The sequence below is a fragment of the Pseudopodoces humilis genome, chromosome 1, assembly GCF_049639895.1.
Source record: "Pseudopodoces humilis isolate 2021_Gansu_Grassland_sample_001 chromosome 1, ASM4963989v1, whole genome shotgun sequence".
In the NCBI taxonomy this organism is placed as follows: domain Eukaryota; kingdom Metazoa; phylum Chordata; class Aves; order Passeriformes; family Paridae; genus Pseudopodoces; species Pseudopodoces humilis.
In genome coordinates, this window is record NC_142200.1 from 29,711,863 (window position 1) to 29,731,862 (window position 20,000).

Genomic DNA, 20,000 nt, shown 5'->3' on the forward strand with positions numbered 1-20,000 from the left:
TGGCAGGATCAGATTTATACCTGTAGAAATAACACTCCCCTTTTTTTTGTTCATTTTCTTCTGTAGGCTTGGTAGTAGATTATTAGAAAAGAAGCATTAAGCACAGTGAGAGTGCTTCCCTCTAATTGATACTTTGAGAGATCTCTACTTTGTTGTTCATTTTAACTAATTTTTATCATGCCTCTGGGATGATATAACCCACACATCCTTCACCTAAGAAACCTGGTAATTATGGTGCTCACTACAAGTAATTAGATCTCAAATAAAAAGGAATCTTTATCCAAATTGCTGGGGGGAAATGCAATAATAATAAAGAAAGATGTTTAGGTAAGTAAATATCAACAGGAAATGACCATTCAAAAAACTAACAGCAATCAGGTCAATGCTATTCATTACTGGGACACCACACAGCTTACATTTTCATTTTTGAGAGTTGAGCTTTCCTTACCACAACAATCAGGTCAATGCAGTCTTTGCTGGGAAGTAAGCGTAATAGCACTAAAGTACTTTAACACAGGAAAGCTGCTGTTTTTGGTTTACTTGAAGCATGCAGCCATGACGTCCTCCACCTCATTAGAGAAAGCAACCCAGGGATGGAGGTTTCTGTCTGGAGGGTGCATACACACAAGAAGTATGCCTCATAACTTAATGGAAGAAATCTTTTCTCTGTTTCAAGTACAAGATATAGTGCAGTGACTGGTAACAGTCTATTAAAAAAGCAACTTTCTGTGAGATGTATAGTTGGTCAGAAAATTAAATGATAGCACAGGGTAGAAAAGGCGACTGACTGTAAGAGGCTGTACATTACAGCTATTGTTGTTTTTTCAGACAAGTCAGTTTGCTAGAGAACAGAGCACACAAAGTGTGTCATGCACACGGAACTGTAAAAGTGAAGTTATATCAGGAACAGTCCACTAGTGCACGGATAAGAGAACAATAAGTGCAGGCTCTGTAATGGAGGCTAGATAGGTATTAGCCACAAGGAAGCATTGATGGAGTGAACAAGAATAATGTTTAAATCATCAATATCCAGGTGCTTAGCATTACTTAAGAATCAAGCAATTAGGATTCAAAGAGAATAATTATCAGATTTAACAAAGAGGCCATTTAATGTTTGTCACTGTGTCATTAGTCCTATTTAATGGTAAGGAAACACTAAGGAGTTAAAACGCATTGTGAGCACGAATTAGATAGTACAGTGAAACAAGTCAAAACAGCTATAATTAAAAAGTGGGTAATTACCAGAGTTAGTGCACAATAACACTGAAGATTCTATTACTTGCCCCTATGCTTCCAACAGGAAGCAACAGGCAATTGTGTGTGGAGCCTACTGAAAATATATGAAATGATAAACAGTGTAGATGGAAAACACATGAATGATGCAGTTAATGTGAACTGTTGCCCTAGATTTGTCATGGTTATTTGGGCTTGTCACCTACTGAGGATTTTTCCAATTTTGTTTTATTCTTAACCTCTTCAATGCTTGGACATGTTGATGTCTTCAGCCTAATCATAATGATGATGCCTACAAATGTCAAGATCTATTCCATTTTCCAGATATTCTTTGGAATTTAGTTGAAATATATGTAATTCGGTGAAATATTCTGACAGATTGCTTTAGAACAGAGTGATCCACTTGTTTTATTGGAAGGCAAATGTGGAATGAGGGTTTTTAAAACTAAATGAAAAACCTGATGAAACTAATGCTCAATTTAAAGACATGAGAGATACAGAGTAGAAATGCACTAATCATGAACAAACATTCTAATTCTGCTAACTCTTTAAAGTGACTATCAAAGAGGAGACTTCTCTTTTACTTGGAGGAAATGGAGGCCTAAAAATATAAAAATGAAGCTGCTACCAATGGGCCAAAAACAAACAGAGAACAGAATTTATTACAGTAACCAAAGTCATTGCTGATGAATCAAATTTCTCTCTTGATAAGATTTCAAAACCCACTAAGTACATATTACCCAGTGATGTGTGCATTCTTGGAAAAAGCTGCTGTGAATCTTCAAGGCAGCCCAGGCTGAAGTGATGTGCAAAGAACCTATGGTAACGATGATGACATTAAAAGGTTCATAGAACCAGTATCAATAGCTAGAAGCAAGATGAATCCCTTTCTGCAAGGGATCATAGGCAAAACACAAAGCTAGGAAAAAAGAGAGTGTGAATTTTAAGAACAGCTGAAAACAGCAGGTGAACTCTTCTATCTACAGTCACCTAGAAAATAAGAAGAAGCTTGACGAATAAAGATGAGCTGGAACTAAAATTCTGTATGAATTAGAACTCCACCGAAAAACTCCTTATTAGGAATTATGCTGAGCAAACACCGCAATAATTTTCAGACCTTGCTCAGCATTTGATGCCCATAAGATGGTAAAATTACTTTATCTAGAAAAATGTATCCCACAGGTGAGAGGATTGTGACACATAAACTCAGAACCACACCATAATTCTGACATTAAAATCCACTGGTTTAAGAACAAAATAATAGAATTTAAAGTTAATATATCCTTTTATTCAGAAATGAAGCTATCTTATTTTGCAAAATCTAATATTTACAAGTAATCACCTGGTTTAAGCACGATATAAAGAAGATAAAATGAACTGTAGTTTGAATCATTCCATTTTTTGTGAATTTGCATTATTTTCATGTGTTCCATTTCAAACCTTTTGTAAAAGCAAATATGGCATTTAAAAAAGCATAGTATTTTGAAAAATTTAGCTGGGTATTCTTTATTTTGAAATTGATAAAAAATACTGGATGGTCAAACATGAAAATGAAATCTCTTATAAACCTCTTTTAACCAGTGAACCTAAGCAATGCTATTTCTCTGTCTAGCATGAGGAAAGCAAATCACAAAGGAGAATTTTAAGTATGATGTTAGTGAATTACAAAGGAGAATCTTAACTTTGGTGTTTACAATTTGGTTTCAACAGTTTTCTGAGTAAACACATTTTGTCAAATTGAGGATCTTACTAATGTTAACATTGTCCCTTAAACAAACATGTAGGACAGAATGGATGGGCTTTGCCATAGGAAAACCAGTTATCAACCCTGTAAGCATCAGTAAAAGCAAGTAAATACTTCAATATAAGGGATCCCAGTGAGGCTTCTTCTGAAGTGCATTTTTGGGTTTGGGTCCTAGAGAGAAGAAATTATACACTTGCCGAGGAATTCACAAGAAGTAGACTTGAACTGTAAGATAGTGAGTCGTCAGGAAGCTTCAGCAAATCCTTCATGCAAAGAATGATGCAGAGCAATTGTCCTGCTCACTGAAAATATACACGCTATAAGAAGAACTGCAGCCAAAGAAAAGCTTGCTTGGAAGCTTGCTTCCAAAAAGATACTTAAGCGATTCTTAGCATCAAATATGAATGTGAGCTATCAGACAGAGTAGGGTAGAGAAGAAAATAGAAATGGGTTAATTAGGTGCAGAAAATACTAGTGTTGAGCATATACTGGAGCACTTCTAAGTACATTACTGTTTTTCTATGATGAATGATTAAAATAATCTCTCTTATTTTTTTTCTTTCCACTCACTATCACTGCTCCATTATGTATCATTAGGGAATGGAGATTTATGTATGCAAGTATTTTCCAGGCAACAAAAGGGGGATGTAGGGGCTGTTTAGCATATGGCAGAAGAGGAAGTTAACAACAAGATTCTAGTAGCTGGTTTACACAGTGGGCTTTGCCCACAATGGGCTAATTAACCTTAAGAAAATGAAAGATGAAAGAGGGTAAAAATCCATCTCAGCTGGCAGTGCACTGTGCATATCAAAGAAAAGATATTTGGTGGAAATTAGAAAATCTGAAAACGCAATTGTTATGGAACACTTGGCCAGTAATAATGCCTTTTGTATTATTAAAATTTACAGACTTTGAGGCTACATTGATACCAGTGAGTTAGAGTATCAGGCAACATTTCCCAGAAACTGAGAGTAAACCTTCTGTAAATTTAAACAGAAAGAATGGTTACGGTCACTGTTTTGGCCTAGGCCAACTAGTCTCCTCCTAAACAACTCCTGAGCACAGCTGAGAGGTTGGGTCCATGGGTCCATGACCATTCCCCAGACACACTTTGCATGGGAACTTCCTGGTACTGAACTAAAAGAATATATATCCAAGTAAATTCCTTTGGGCAATACAGACAAAGCCTAGTTTTCTGAAGCCCTTTTTACCTGAAGGTCAACCTAGCCAAAGCTTTTTTGCAAAGTTATATAGACAAACTATATCTATAATTTTAATGAACAACAACCAGCCATTTTAGGACCAGGACACTGTATGCCATTAAGAAGGAAATACAGCAACTTTATATTTCCTTTATATGCAATCTCTGTGCCAATAACTGTTTGACAAAAGCCAGAGGGCACTCAGCCAGAGACTCCATTGTGGAAGGAAAGCCTCTCTGATCCAATGAAGAGAAAAACAAGATGCTTTGACCACCACTTAGGGAAAGAATAACATGATCATCATCAATCAAAGTAGACCTGGGTAGTAGAGAAGACACTGCTACAGTCTCAGTCTCAGTAATAACACTGGTGATTAAGCCTTTATTTTACTTGCCAAAGTGTGTTGCTTTCTAAAGCAGAGTTTAGAGATCAACAGCAAGTGGGATTACTGAATAAAATGAGGTGAGAGGTGTTCACTAGCTTCCTAACTCTTCTGTGTACATATTTGATATGAATATGCAAAATTAGAAGATGACTGTGAAAGCTTCAGTCTGGAAGGTTGCAGTCACAATGAACCTAGACTGTAAAACTGGAGCCTAGTTCAAGAAATACATTAGGTTCATTCTTTGAGGACTAAAAAAATCCTGCTGCAGAAAACTTGGTTCCTTAGCATCAGTGGAACTTATTGCAAGATGGAGTGCTTTCCAATGTGAGCAAAAGCCAGAGTAACACAAGAGTCAAAACTGTCAGTAAAACGAGTTAGCTGTTCTGTTAAATGTGCAAGCCCAAATGAAGTGGTACATGTCTGCAATGACTTTATATACTGGAATTTGGATTACAATTGAAACTGCCTTTACAAATCACTTTCAAAAAACCATTTTTTATTTTAGCAGGCAGTTATTCAGAAATATAATAGAGGGTCCTGGGCAGCATTTATATTAAATATTTATTCTGGATCAAACAACAGGTTGGAGTGGTCTAAGAGATGAACCAATTACCTGATGAACTGACAATGTGAGAATCTATTTTGTGCTTAATGAGATATTACATTAAATATTTGCATACAAAAATTTACATACAAAATTCTAATCCATGTTTTGACTAAAGGAGTATCATTGAAAATAAACAAATAAGTATAAAAATTATATATTTCTACTGCTTTTGTTAGAAAAACTTAGTATTGGCTAAAAACATTTCTCTATTTTTCTCTTTTTTTTTTTTTTTTTTTTTGGGAGAAGTCAGATATATCATCCAGGCTACAGCATAAGTGGAGAAATGCACTGAGTATACCCCACAGGAGTATTCTTAGTGATTCACACCAGTCTAACAAGCATGACAGGACTGCATAACATGCTTTGTCTTAGAAGGGGATGGTTACTGTGCAAGATGATCAAATTAGTAAAATGAGAAAATCATCCCCTTATAGACTTACTGTTTGAACTTTGTGGAAATCCAGGTAAGGAGGATGGACCATTCATTCCAGGCAGAAGAACAGGAGGAAGGCCAGGGAGTCCTGGATAAGCTGCTGGCAAACTGATACCATGAAGAGAACTGCTGTCCATCATGCCTGGCTGCTGTACTGTTAATCCTAGCACATCAGTAGCCTTCTTTATGCGATCCAATTCTTGCTGTGCCATCAGCTGTCTAACCGTTGTAGGAGCTAAATAATCTTTCTCCCGGTCTAGCTGACTTCCCACAGTTTCTCTCACTTTTGTAATATGTTGTTTGGAGAAGATATGATCTCTTATGGACAAACGTGCAGAATATTTCACACCACAAAGAGAACATTCTGGCTTTGTCCCATCAGGTCCAGTCTGATTTATCATGAATGGCTTCCCTATGTTAATTTTGAATTTCTTTTCTTTAGCCCGGGCATTCTGAAACCAGACCTGAACCACACGTTTGGGCAGACCAATCTCATTCCCTAGCATTTCACATTCCTGCATGGTTGGAGTCCGGTAGTCACTAAAGCAAGCCTTGAGAACTTTAAGCTGAAGGTTACTCATTTGTGTTCGGAAACGTTTGTGGCCTGGCCGATCACTGTTTTTGGATTTAAAGGGATTGCTAGCTCCAAATGGGTTAGGTGAACTTGGATCAGCTATGCTTGAAGTCTCACTGCGATCGGCATTATCATCAGGGTCATCAGTAATGTAGTAACTTTGGTCATGGTCGCCATCTTTTTCACTGAAGTGTATTGAAGGGCTTGTTAGGGAAAAGAGAAATTTATCATCAGTATTCTCATTTGTAGGTGTAGTTGCTGCTTTGGGTAGTGTGTCATTGACAAGCGGTTTTGGTTCTTTGGGGGGTGATGCAGGTTTTGCATCCCCTGAACTGCCAGCTGTGCTTTCCATTTCATTGTTCCCCTCATCCCCTGTTGTGGCATCACTAATTGCTGTATTAATTGATGAAGTCTCATCAAAGTCAGTCTTGTTTTGATCATACCCAGAGTCAGCAGGAGGGGCATTCAAATTCTCTATATCCTCACTAGACTCTGCTTTAAAAGAAGAAGGACTTAAAAGGTTCTTCGGTGACATTTCTGCAGTTTTGCTAACAGGGGTTGATACAGTGGAGGCTAATTCATTTTCGCTTGATAATTCAGTTTTTGCTAATGACAGTGATGGGTAATCAAAAAATATGTACTTTTGTGGACTTTCTCCTCCATCTTCATTTGATATCAAAGGACTTGGAGGCAAACTATAGCCGGCCTGTTTTCCTTCATTCCAATGTCGAGAGCGGATGTGACTTTCTAAAGCAGATTTTGCTTTAAACAGAGCTCGACAAAAAGGACACCTTTTATGGGACTGGGCTGGACCAACTGCACGGAATTGTCCCTTTCTTTCTCGGGCTCTTGTATTTTGAAACCAGACTTGTACGACTCTCTTTTTCAGTCCCACTTCACGTGCAATATGATCTAGCATCTTTCTGGTGGGATTGGAATCTAGCAGGTACTTTTCGTAGAGTATTTCCAGCTGCTCTGGAGTAATTGTAGTTCTTAAACGCTTATCACGATGTTGATCTTCTCCACTGTTTCCTCCCTCCTTCTCACTACAGTTATTGTCTTCTTTATCATCTAGTTTCCGTTTCAGGGAACCAGAAACTGTAGCAGGGTGTGCTGTATGTGATGAGCCAGTTTGGGGTGGAATCTGAGCAAGAGAACTGTTAAGTAATTGTCCAGTCATCAAAGGATTATTTGGGTCAAATATCATGTAGGGCATATCCATCGGTCTTTCTAAAAACTGTGAGTGAAGAAATTGGTTTTGGGCTGCTAGGAAATGCATGTGCTGGTGCTCTTGCCAAAGTTCTAGAGTTGGAAAGGCAACTGTACACTGATCACACTGATACTGTAATAACTGAGGAGGTAGACTATTCTGTAGAGAAGTCATTGAAATTGGCAAAGGACTGGAAGGAACAGGTGTGTTTTGTGATGCAGAAGGAGGTCTCCCTACAATCTGGGATTGCTTTTGTTGTGGTGGTTGAGAAGCTGAGGGCTGAGGCTCAGAAGATGTTACTGGAGTAGACTGTACTGGTTTGGTGCTTTGGGAAGTTGTATCTGTTTGCTTAGAGGTGGTTTCATTTTGTTTTGGTTTTTCTGTGGGCTCTGGCTTAGGGGAAGCCTTCTCAGGTTCTGGTTTGGGTGATGGAATCAAAGGAGTACTAGAACCAGAGCCAGAGCTTGCTGCTGTGACTGTCAGGCTTTTTGACGAGTCATTTTGGCCAGAAACTGTACAGTTCTTATACACTGTTTGATCAGAGGCATCCATAGAGTCTTCAGTTTGGCTTTCATCTTGAGCATCATCATCTTCATCTTTATAACACTGCTTTTTCTGGTGCGTAATTAAATCAAAGATCCTGGGGAAAACCACACTGCACTTTTTGCACTGATACTGCATGTTACTGGTTCGGATGTAACGCTCATTCGTCAGTTCCCTTTTCTCATTGTCTTTAGTTTCAGCTTGATTCTCGTAACTTTTGCGAGCTTTTTGTCGTGCATTTTGGAACCATACGACAATAACTCGAGTAGGTAGGTTAAGTACGGTTGAAAGCTGTTCGATTTCATCATCCTTTGGATAAGCATTTGTGTCAAAGAAGTCTTGGAGGACACGAAGCTGGTAGTCAGTAAATCGAGTCCTGGATGACCTCTTGCTGAAAGACGCATCAGACTTGTAGGGTTCTACAGCTGAAGGCTGAGGATCTATTCTGATATCTTCCAACACTGTTATAGGAGGATTGCTGAAATTATATGGAGAATCCTTGTTTCTCTGTCGCTCTTTAAACAGCGTATTTCGAAACCAGTGCTTGATAACTTTCTGCGAAAGACCAGATTTCTCAGCCATTTCTTGGATCTGTTCTTCACTCGGAGAATTGTTAATATCAAAATAAGCCCGCAAGATTTTTAACTGGTCATCTGTGATTCTAGTACGTGGACGCTTGAACTGAGAGTGCCGCAGAAAATTGGGATCTAATCCCAGCTGCTGCTGGCAAAGCTGAGTAAGATCGGCAGATAAAGTATCCATTGGTGGCAGCTGGAGGGCAAGCTGAGGAGGCAGTGCAGGATGTTGCACTGGCTGCATCATAATTGGAGGGAAAAGTGGAAGATCAAGTGAAACGGGAAGCTGGACTTGAGGTGGGGCTGATGGTGGTGGTGGTGGAGGAGGTGGAGGTGGTGGTGGAGGAGGTGGTGGTGGAGGTGTAGGTGGTGGAGCCTGCAAAGGTGTGGGAGTTGTGTTTTGTATTTTTCCAGCTCCAGCTGAAGAAGGCTGAGAAGGAGTTGGAGGAGGAGGAGGAGGAGGTGGTGGAGGAGGCGGTGGTGGAGGTGGTGGCGTTTCTGGAGAAGATGGAGAAATTGGATAAAGTTTGTCATACGCCTCCCTGTATTGTCGGGCAAATTTTTCTAATGCTCCATATGGAAAAAAATGTCCATGCACGTGTTCTTGATGACTCTTCAAAATAAGAATGTTGGAAAAAAGCTTACTGCAGGTTCCACACTCCAGTTTGTCTGTGTTTTCACCATCCCCAGTCTTGCTTTTTTTCTGCACTTTTTGTCTGTTCTCATTGTATTGGATAACTAACTCAAACCCAAAGTTCTCCAACAAAGCCTTGGCTGCATTCCCCCTTGCTCCAGAAGCTATTCTGGGTGGTGGGATGGCTGGTTCTGAGGATTTTGGCTTCTTCACATCTTTGTTTTCTTTTAGTCCTTCATTCTCATTAGTAAATTCTTGCTTTGGCTTCTCATGTTTTTCAGAAACTTCTTCTGACTCCTTATATGATGGCATGTCCTTTATCAGCTGGCAGTCTGTACTTACTAAGGTATTTTGCTCTGCTTTCATCAGCTTACTACTTTGCTGCTGCTGCTTCTGGGACTGAAGCTGGGGTTGGGTGGACTGATACTGTTGTGCCTGTTGCTGCAGTATCTGTAGCTGGGTTTGGCCAACATGGTGCTGAGTTTGTATCTGCTGCTTCAAATCTTCAAGCAGCGATCCCGTCATACCAGCCATTCCAGGCATACCAAATGTGGCAGAACCAGGCAAACCCAGATCTGGGCTTAAGCTAAATTCCGTCCCAGGTATATAGAATGGGAAAAGGAACTGTGGCTGTTGAAATTGGAGCAGTGCTTCTGGTGTCATTGGAAAGTGAGGCAAAAAAGCTGGATTTAGAAACTGCGGTTGAAAGAATGCAGCTTGTTGTTGCAGTTCATGCTGTAGTTGCATTTGAAGTTGTGCTGGTGACTGGGGTGGGTGATGTGTAGGCTGAGCAGAAATTAATTCAGAAGCTTGCTTTTTATTTAATTCTTTGGCATCTAAATGTGTTTCTTTGCTGTTAACTGCTGGTAAGCTCATAGACTCTAGCATTCCTTGGCTGGGGCTATTAACATTCCCTGCTACACTATTTCCGCTACTTATATTACCACTTGGTTCTAGTTTTGCAGCCCTTGCCTTTGTCTGATGAAGCACAGATCTCATATGGATTTCCAATGTAGAACTTTGGCTATATGCAACATTACAGATGCTGCACTTGTAGGGTTTGTTGTCAGTGCTGTTGTTGGTTTCTTGGGGGACAGGACTCGATGCTTCCTGCAAAACTTTTTTGAGTTTATGCAGATGGGACACTGAGTTATAGTGGACCAAGAGAATATTCTTTTGGGTGAAAGACTCTTTACACACTGTACACTTATATGGGCGAGATGGATCTAGAAATTTTTCCATAGTAAAATTTGGCCCTTTTCTAAAAGGTAAGGTCCGCTTTGGTTCCGAGCCCATATCATCTGGAATAGAGCTACTATCACTTCCTACAGGACTTGCTTTACCTTCCTGGTCCATCTCATAATCTCTTTCTATTTCCTGTTCTAGTGCATGATCATCTTGTGCCATATTTTCACTTTCTGCCCACAGTTCACCATTGACAGGTAAAGATGCACATAGCTGCTGAAGTTCAGCTTCGTTGAGTTCAGGGTGGCCTGCTTCCAAGTGTTTTTTTAAAGCCTGGAATGTACGGAAGCTACGTTGGCAAAGGCTACACATGGTAGCCGCCCGAATAGCGTGGTACTGGGAATGTATCTGAAGCTTCTGCATAGTCTTAAAAGCCAAGCTACAGTGGTTACAACGGTACTTATAGACATGGCGGTCAGAAACAGACAGCTGTTGCTTCTTCTGCTGCTCATTTAGCTGGTCTGTCATAGAGTCAGTGGTCTTTATATCTTTACTGCTGCTCTTATTCCAATCTGGTGTTTCAGTAGATTCCTTAGGTGGCTTCTGTTCCTCAGTCTTAATTTCCATTCCAGTTTTTGATTCATCGATCCCAGGGGTACTTTTCTCATCCACAGGACTTTCACCTAGTTAAAGAAAGTGAAGTGTATTTTACACAAGTAGAAGAGAAAGCACACAGTATTCCTTTTAATTTACTTTTTCATCAGATATCAAGAAAGGCACCTAGTATGCCATGTGTCAGCTTAGCAAAATATAACAACCTGTCCTTGTTCCAGAAAATACAGCAGGCAGGACAAACAGGAGTTTAAAAAAAGGAATAAAACCCATACACAATGATCAGGTTGGCATCTGGCTGAGCACTGGCAGAGGACTTTTCTTTGCCAGAAGGTAGGAGTTTATTGGTACAATGGGAGCAACAAATAAGAAAAGGAAATAAAAGAGTAGGAAAGAGGGAAAGAGTAGAAAATGGGGACAATAGGTAGGACAGATGATTAGAAAGATGATGATAGTGGTCTGAGAAGAGAGGGAGGAGCATGCTGTGGAAACTAGCAAAATTTCCCAGTGCATAATACAGTAAGTATCCAGGACCAGAAACTTGCTATTGCAAATGAAGACAAAATCACTTACCTAACATTCCCCATTGATGGTGAAAGTGCCACTGTCTTCTGGGACTGGGTCTTATTTGCTGGTTAAACAAAGAGGATCTTGCCCTCAAAGTGGCTAGGCACTGCTGTTTGATTTTACCTCCACCAAAAGCGAAGAGTCTGGCATACATGTGCATTCTACTAGCTCAGTCAAATTCAGACCCCTTGCTACATTTATATTTTTATCTCTGCGGCTATAATCAAGCCAAAAAAAGATTTCCTTTACTAAGTAACAATTAGTTTTATTTCTAAATTGCCCATACCTATCTTTTACATGTCTGGCTTTTTCTTGCATACCTGGATATTTCCCAGATCCCTCAGCTGTAATGGTTGCAGGTGTATCACGTTCAGATTTCTCTGAAGCAGCTGCTGGCAATAGCATACTATTGGGCATCATGACATCTGGTACAGGAACCTTTGAAAACCAAGAATATGGTATTATTGCAGAAAAACTCCCACTATTTAAAAACTCCCACTATTTAATACGATACAACACTATGAAATCAGAATTCAAAAAATCCACTGTATCTGGATGACTGTCAGAAATCAAGATCCTCATTCAGTCCTTGATTATGGTTTTTGACAGATCATAATCCAGAGCATCATGTGTCCCTTGGTGGAGAATCAACTCAAAGTAATACACAATAAGGGGATGCCATAGAACTACATGCACACAATATTTCATTGGTCTCAGTATCACCAGAAAGAAGGTTTTGCTGACTTTGGTAGGGTCATTTGATTTATCAAGGGAATTCTTCTATGATATCCTCCAAATACAGAGATCATATTGAGATATGGTCACAGTCAGTCTTTCACTGAGGGCATTCCTGCTTTTCTTCGCCTGTATTTTTTTTACATAAATGATGGACATTCCATGATCTTTGAAAGAAAATGATATTTATTTCAATAGGGAAGTAACAACTTATCTCTATTTAAAATTAGATTGTTTTATTTCTTTCTTGACTTCAATTTCTTATGTATCTTCTTCAGATTGTTTTATCTGTTGTGTTATGCTTTCAAATTATAGATAGAAATATTTGAAGGATGTACTCAACCTGGAAGTATTCAGTTTAGCTAAGTTGATATGAATATCAACTTGCTCAACATTTCATGTTTTTATTATACTTTGACCTTTAAAACAAATTCATATCAGAAATATAGGACTGTCCTATTAAGACTAAGCAAGTTTAAGTTCAAGCTCCTGCACTGCCAGATTCTTTCTAAAGAACCTTGGGTAAATCAGTCCAGACTGTGCTACAGCTCCTCTTCTCTAACAGAGGGATAGCACTTCTTTCATACAGAGGTAAAAAGAATATCCACAGAAGAGATTTTTGAGTTGTAAATAAATAATGGAGGCTACATTCATTATGAGGTATGAGTAGAAATATCTTTTGTTCCTCTTAACATTGGATACATAAGAATTACATAGATTATATATAAATATATATATACAAGTTGCCTCCTGGAAAAAATGTTCTAGACATTTAAAAAAAATCCACCTGGGTTTAGTACTTTTGTGATTTAAACATGGCATTAATAGCATCCTCTCACAGGACTAATGACTGAGTTTACTTAGGATGGAAGGTCTTTTAAAAAAAAAAACTATGTAGGGAATTTTAAACAGCCCAGAGAAGAAAAATTTTCTATATATAGTATTTATTTTGTCAGATGGTTCAGAGCATATCTGTGCTAGCAATAATTACAATTTCAGTTATGAAGATTTTGTTTTACAATCTTTTCTCTGGGAAACATCAGGGCTTTTTCCCCTCTCAGAAACATTGGGACAACTCCCCAGCATCTGATGAAGAAAAATTTAAAACTTGCTTCATTATCAGCATCGAGGGAATCATGAAGAACTTGAGAAGAAAGCTAGTGCTGCTCAATATGGGAGGGGAGATATTCCATATTTTTCCATTTTCCTTAAAGGGTCTGTGAAAGTTAAATTTCTACTGCATTTTCCTTCCAGTGGGCCAAAATTACATGCTCTGTCAGAGCTATAATTAGTAGAAAACCGAGGAAAAGAAAGAAGTTCCCCGAGTGTATATCTGCTCATCAGCTCTAAGCAAAAGGAACTCTAGATCTTCAGTCAAGAGGTCTCAATTCTTTCTAATATTTTTGCCACTTCAGTTGGGAATGAGGTGGTAGATCTACAACCACACCCATATAAATGAAGGAGTCATCTGTGGGTACAGAAGTAAATACTTAAGGAGTTAGATCACTGAGATTTCTAAGTACATTTCTGTCTAAGAAGGCAAGACAACCAGAGCCAGCTTGTCTTAGGAGGTCTGTTTTCTAATTGAATTCATGCTGTAATAACAAATACGTATCAGATCTGATTGTGCTTTTACTGATATTGTTTTGAATGGATGTTTGAACTGCTGTTTTACAGTGAATTTCATGTAATGTAATGTACACTAGAGGTACACACAGGAATCCTTCTATGTTTGGGAACTACATTCTCCAGGGAGTTCCTATTACTTTACAAACAGAAGTCATAATACTTCTGAGGCCAGGATATTATTAGACCAAATTTTCAGGTATGCACTTAGAGACATGGACTGGCTTAACTTTTCCAAGGTTAATGTCAATGAGGAATCACAGGATTTTTGCATCTGTGAAATCCACCTTCAGCCACTCTCCCAAGTGACAGCAGTCACTGGATGAGCTGACAAGAGAACCTAAGAGTACTGACCCACTCCCCTCCTCAGGCTACCTGAATACCGTGTCACAACAAATACATTGCCCACAAGGCCCAAGTATGTTTGTGCAGCACGTGTATCAGTATTTGGAGCACTTACTGTCATGAGCAGTTTCTCCACACAGTCAGGGGACACACTGTGCAGATGGGTCAAATGAAGCTGGAGATGCATTTTGTTGCTGAGGACGTCTTGGCAGAGGGGGCAGCAGATAACAGGTTGCATTGAATGCTGTGACAGGACATGCATCTGGATACGATTTGGGTCCCTACCGTTGTAGTTACAGTAAGGACATTGATAGAACTGAAAAGAAATCAAGTTAAGATGCAGGCTATTAGTCAAAGTGCTTTTTATAACTTGCTGATATAGCTATTTTAACAGCATATCATCTCTGTTTCAGTCTTGAGTTATTTGAAAAAGAGTTCTAGAATGCAATTAAATTGTTACATTTCCTTTTACCTGCTCATGACAAAATTTATTGTCCTCTGGAGGCTTTGATTTTTTAGCTGCACCATCCTCTTCTTTTGCCAGAAGAAGCTGTTGTGCCCCTACCACAGTGTTCACTTTTGGTTCCTTCTCTGGCGTGACTATTCCTGTTTTGAAAACATAATTTTTGAGAACATGTTTTAAACTTAAAAATACCCTGGTTTACAAAGTGACTCTGACTTCAGAGGTCTGTATTGTCTTTGAGGTTTTTTTTTTTTTGTTTGCTTGCTTTTTTTTTAAATGCTGAGAAAAAAATAAAGTTGAATAAAAGAAGTCTGGTAAGCACAAAGGTGAAAATACACTTTTATCATTGATACTCTATAAATACATTTAAAAATGGACTCTTCTCTACTGTTTAGATAACCCTAGGTTGCCTTTAAAGATTAATCAATAATGTTCTTTCCTTAGCAGCTCAGTATGAATTTGTGTATTACATTAAAACAAATCAGCTTTTGCTTAAAAAGCCTGTTTTCCAAAATAATTAATTTGCTGCTGTTTAATTACCCACTCTCTTTTCTAAACTGTCTGAGCAATATGATTATTGTGCTGTTTTGATAACTCCTGCCTGGTTACTATTCTGAAGCTAAATATAGCGAGGCTTTAAAAGAAATACTGTGGAGAATAGGATTTCAGAGCTAACTTAATATTAATTACATACAAAGATCAGTCATTTGGGATTGCTTTAGATGTTTACACTGTGAATTTTTATAGTCTGGCATTTGTGATCAAAACCAGAATATAATTGTTTTCTATAGATAGTTGTACTATTAAGTATTAAAACTATATTTAATATTATGCCTGAGCTAGCTGTGTAGTGCAGCCCGGTCTTGCACACATCAAAGAAAAGAGTGCAATTCTAATTTCCCAGTCCATCAGAAAATTCTTTCCAGCGTCAATTTGCCAGATAATCTCTCCTGCTAGGCTGGATATTACAAGAGCATTGGGTAGGCATGTCACATACATCTCACGACAAACACAAAACCTCATTTACCAACCATTCCAATCTCATCATAGTGCGGCATCATCTGACCTTTTTTCTGCTGTTTATTATGAGTATTTCTAATTTTAACTTTCAATTTTCACCATCTTCCAGTCAATTTGCAACTAAATTATTTCCAGGGTGAGGACACTATCACTGGACACTGGGTGCAAATACATCTTGAAATGCAATGAAGCTAAACCATTGATTGCTATCAGACCCAACGTAAATATATAGTCCAGGGGTAATCTGATTGTATGCTGTGCATGAAGATTTATCTTGATTTTTTTCAATCCACATAAGGTTCATATAAATGAACAAATTGCACCTCATTGCACAATAACCTAGGATTAATTTAAAAATAAGGTCATGGACATTTTGGCAACAAAGTAAACAAAAACAAAGAGAACACAAAATCAAGAACTTTTTATTATTATTATTTTCATATAGACTTTGTGCAATATTTGATCTTACAAAGACAACATTAAAGACAAGCAAAATAAAAGAATGGTTTTCAAGGTAAATACCAAATCCTCATGGTAAAATAATAACTAATTGAAAACTGAATCATTCAGGGACATTTTCTGAAGGGCACTTACAGAAAAAAAACAACAATAAAACATATTTTATGACTTTTACCTTAATGGTGATTTCCCCACACATTGACTTTCATCTCTAAGTTGTTAATTATCTCTTTTGGTGCAACTTGGGCCAGTAATATTTGCATGTTCTAGCTCAAATTAAAGCTTATTCCTTCTGTATCTCTCTATTTATAATGATCAATTCATCATCATTTGTTTATCACCTGAACAAGTCCCTGTTTGGAGCCCCTTGAATTTTTGCACTCTCAGGAACAGATCTTGGAGGCCTCTTTTAGACTGCTCAGTCACTGCTGGGCCAACAACCCAGGGGACAACCTATGCTCAAGGTAAAATCTAAGTGATGAAATCACATAAGGCACCATTTTATTACTTACTTTGCTTTATGACTACTAATAGAGTACTCCCTGGCCTATCTGTATTTACATAACGTTTATGTATCTTAGCTGTGAGAATTATGGGAAGTAAAAGACTGACATACTATATTAAGAGAGAAAAGTTGTTTCTTGGGTTTTAGAAGGAGAGATTCAAATCATTAACATCTTTCCATTTTCAACTGTCGAAAACATCTCTACTGTTTTTTATTTTATAATATGTCACTTTCAAAATAGCCTTTTTAAAGACAAATGGACCAGAATCTCAGTTGATGCAAACAGACATTGTTATACTGGAAGCTGAATTTAAAAAACAAAATGAAAAAATTCCACCTCCTCTTCCTCCCATCACCCTAGATGGTTCTCAACTGGATGTTACAGAAATTACAAACCAAATTCTTCTTCAGAATTTAGTTGTGAAAGTGCATCTAACTGTTTTAGCAGTGATATTTAACTGCTGGTGAAACTTATCTTGAAGCACACTCTGTGTGCGCCTGGGCACACACAAGGTTAATATTACACATCATCTTCCACCACAGGATGGAATAACTTAATTACTTCAAAGGGCCTATAATAATCATGAAACACATAGTTCTTGTTTCTATAAAAACAAGGGGGGGTTTTTGGTTAAATTTCTTTTGCGGTTAATATAATAAACCAGTAGAGTTATAAAACACTGTGCTGGGGTCAATAAATGCATAACAAAGCACAGCTTTTTACAATGTTTACTATGATATTTATATAAACTGTCAAAGTTTACAGAGGCTTTGTTGTTTTTGTTGTCGTTTGGCTCTGGATTCATTCAACCTCAAGCACTGTTACTTCTTATATGACTGAAGTTGCATCTGGCCAATAGTAATGTAACTGAGTCTGGGACTTATGGAGAGCTTTAAAGAAAAGAAAATGTGGTTGATTTTGCCCTCTGGCATCCGGGAGTCACTCGCCCCTGCACATGGAGAAGACCAGAGTCCCCAGGCCAAAGTGAAAATGTCAAAAGCAGATTTAGGCTTTTTAACCAGTGGTCCAGTTACTACCACCTGTCTCGCTGTAGCACTCTGCTTTCCACGTTGAGTTCGCTGTTTTAGGGAGCTTTGGTAGAAAAGCTGTCAACACCTATGGTTGTATAGAAAGGGTATCAAGGGAGGAGGGAAAGAGAAGAGAAAATCTTATGGTCTTGAGCATGCTGTGTGCACTCTTTTCATAGCTACACGTTCCAATGCCATGCCATACTTACCAGGCATTGTAGGAACAGAATAAATCCAGTTGTTACACAGTGTTTTAAATGCTCACTTTTTATCCTTGAGACACATTATTTGAAGGCTTTTTGCAATTGCGAAACACAACTGAAATTCTTTTCATAATATAAAATACACATCTTATTTTAGATGAATAATACAATTTCAATACATTTAGCTCAAAAAGTAAGTTTAATTATAAATAAGTACCATAAAGTAGACTAGGCAATGATTGCCTGTCAGTAACAGAATTATTTAACTTGTGTAGGATTGCTAATATAAAAATGACACAATTCACTGCAATTCAGATGTCATCATCTTTGTAATATATTTTGAAGCTCCAAAATAAAAATAAAAATGTTTGTGTGACTAATAAGAAGGAGAAAGTTAATAAAGTACTTATACTAGTGAGAAAAAAAAATCCTGGAAAAGCCATGATAAAACCATTATTTTCTTATTTGTGAATCTTTGTATTTGATAAAGATTGCATAATTTAAGACTTCTGACACATCAGATGATGTTATTCAGACACAAAATAATTCTAAAATTATAATTACTGGTAGAGTATTCTTTCTAATTAGAGTAGAATGAAAGGATAATTTTCATTGCAATAATGAAGGTTAATTTCCATCCTTCCTCATGTTTACTACCTTATTAAAAAGTGCTCCCCTTAGCCATGGCAGAGACATATTACATTTTCAATGCAAATGTATTAATCTGGATAAATTCCATATTAATTCTTGCACTGCATAGAGCTGTAATTTGGATTATAATTAATCTAAAGTGGCACTAGATTTAAATGACAATATAAATGAGGCATTAGTAGGCTTTTCTATTCTGAATGAATATTCAACAAATATAACTTGCATATTGCCAAGTCTCATTTTGAAAGCTCTTCTCCTTGAGATAAGGTAAGCAAGGCAGCACAACAGCTTACACAAACACACTGTTACTAAATACCTGTTAATCCTTTCTTGTCTAATAGATTCTATGCTAAAGAAGGGTCACACCACTTTCCTGTCTAACTTGTTAGTATTGTGATTAATTTATTGGTTTTCCTGAGATTTCTTTGGCAAGACTTGCAACACTCAATTCATGAGAAAGCCCAAATTAACATTCAATTATACAGAAGCAGTTATGCAGTCATTAGAAATACTTGTCAGCTGAGTGAAAATTAAGATGATGGTTGGAATGTTACATATGCAGAATTAATTTAGATTAGGAAAATAAAAGTTTCTAAAATATTCAGGATTTTACAGTACAAACTATTTTTTGCAAAGCACAAAGGCAATCATGTATTTCAGCCCTTGTTTTTATATGAATCTTACTGCAAAGTTATTTGTGTAATTGCTGGCACGGGAATGCAGAACAATTATGCTGTTTTTTAGTAGTGCACCCAGTAGGCATCTGGATATAGGTTTGTCCTAATTAAACTTGGCCCTTATGAGTGGCTAATCCTGATGGAATTTTGAGAATTCCCCTTCAGTATTTTTTTTCCATTTTTTTTCTTTTCTTTTTTCTTTTCTTTTTTTTTTTTTTCTTTCATACCGTATTCTTTCCTAAACAGCTATAAATGGACCAGCCTAAGAAAAAGAAAGGGCTGCTAAATTCCCTGAGGAGGTTCATACTGTCCCCTGGGTGAAGTGTATGGTAGGAAATGCAGGCTGCGAGTGGCTGTGTCCCCTCTCCTGGGGAGTGTCCAGGCCAGCCCCTGAGCAGACTGCATAGGAGGACCTGTGTCAGCCTGGGAGCACGGCTCTACTGCACTGCAGACAGCTTTGACCAAGTCAGAGAGCCAGCCAAGGGGAATATATATTTTAAACCACAACACAGCTTCTTGCTCAACATCATCCTTGTCATCATCAGCCTTCCCTCAGTCTCTTGATCTCAAAAAATAAAGCGACTGAAGAGCAGTCGAGGTTGTAAACTGTGATGGGTACTGACCTTAGCCCATCAACAAGCAAACTCAAAGGACGCTTTAATCTTTTAGTCACTCTTCTGAATTGACTTGGCATAGAAACGGCCATCTATAATTTTTTTGGAAATAAATTCAAAAATGTTTAACGTGTAAAGAGCAAATTGCAGTGTGGGTGAATTTGGGTGT

The 20,000-nt window shown here is 37.9% G+C and overlaps 1 protein-coding gene across 4 annotated transcripts in view; it reads right to left on the reverse strand.

Annotated features, from left to right (window-relative positions):
- ZFHX4 (zinc finger homeobox 4) overlaps window positions 1-20,000 on the reverse strand; it is a 149,617-nt gene that overhangs the window by 4,505 nt on the left and 125,112 nt on the right. For all 4 annotated transcript variants that reach the window (XM_014255448.2, XM_014255443.2, XM_088052438.1 and 1 more), the window contains exons 6-9: window positions 14,683-14,816; window positions 14,326-14,526; window positions 11,825-11,942; window positions 5,612-11,008 (exon numbers count right to left, since the gene is read on the reverse strand). In XM_014255448.2, coding sequence (XP_014110923.1) covers window positions 5,612-11,008; window positions 11,825-11,942; window positions 14,326-14,526; window positions 14,683-14,816 — 5,850 coding nt within the window. The remainder of the gene's footprint in view (window positions 1-5,611; window positions 11,009-11,824; window positions 11,943-14,325; window positions 14,527-14,682; window positions 14,817-20,000) is intronic.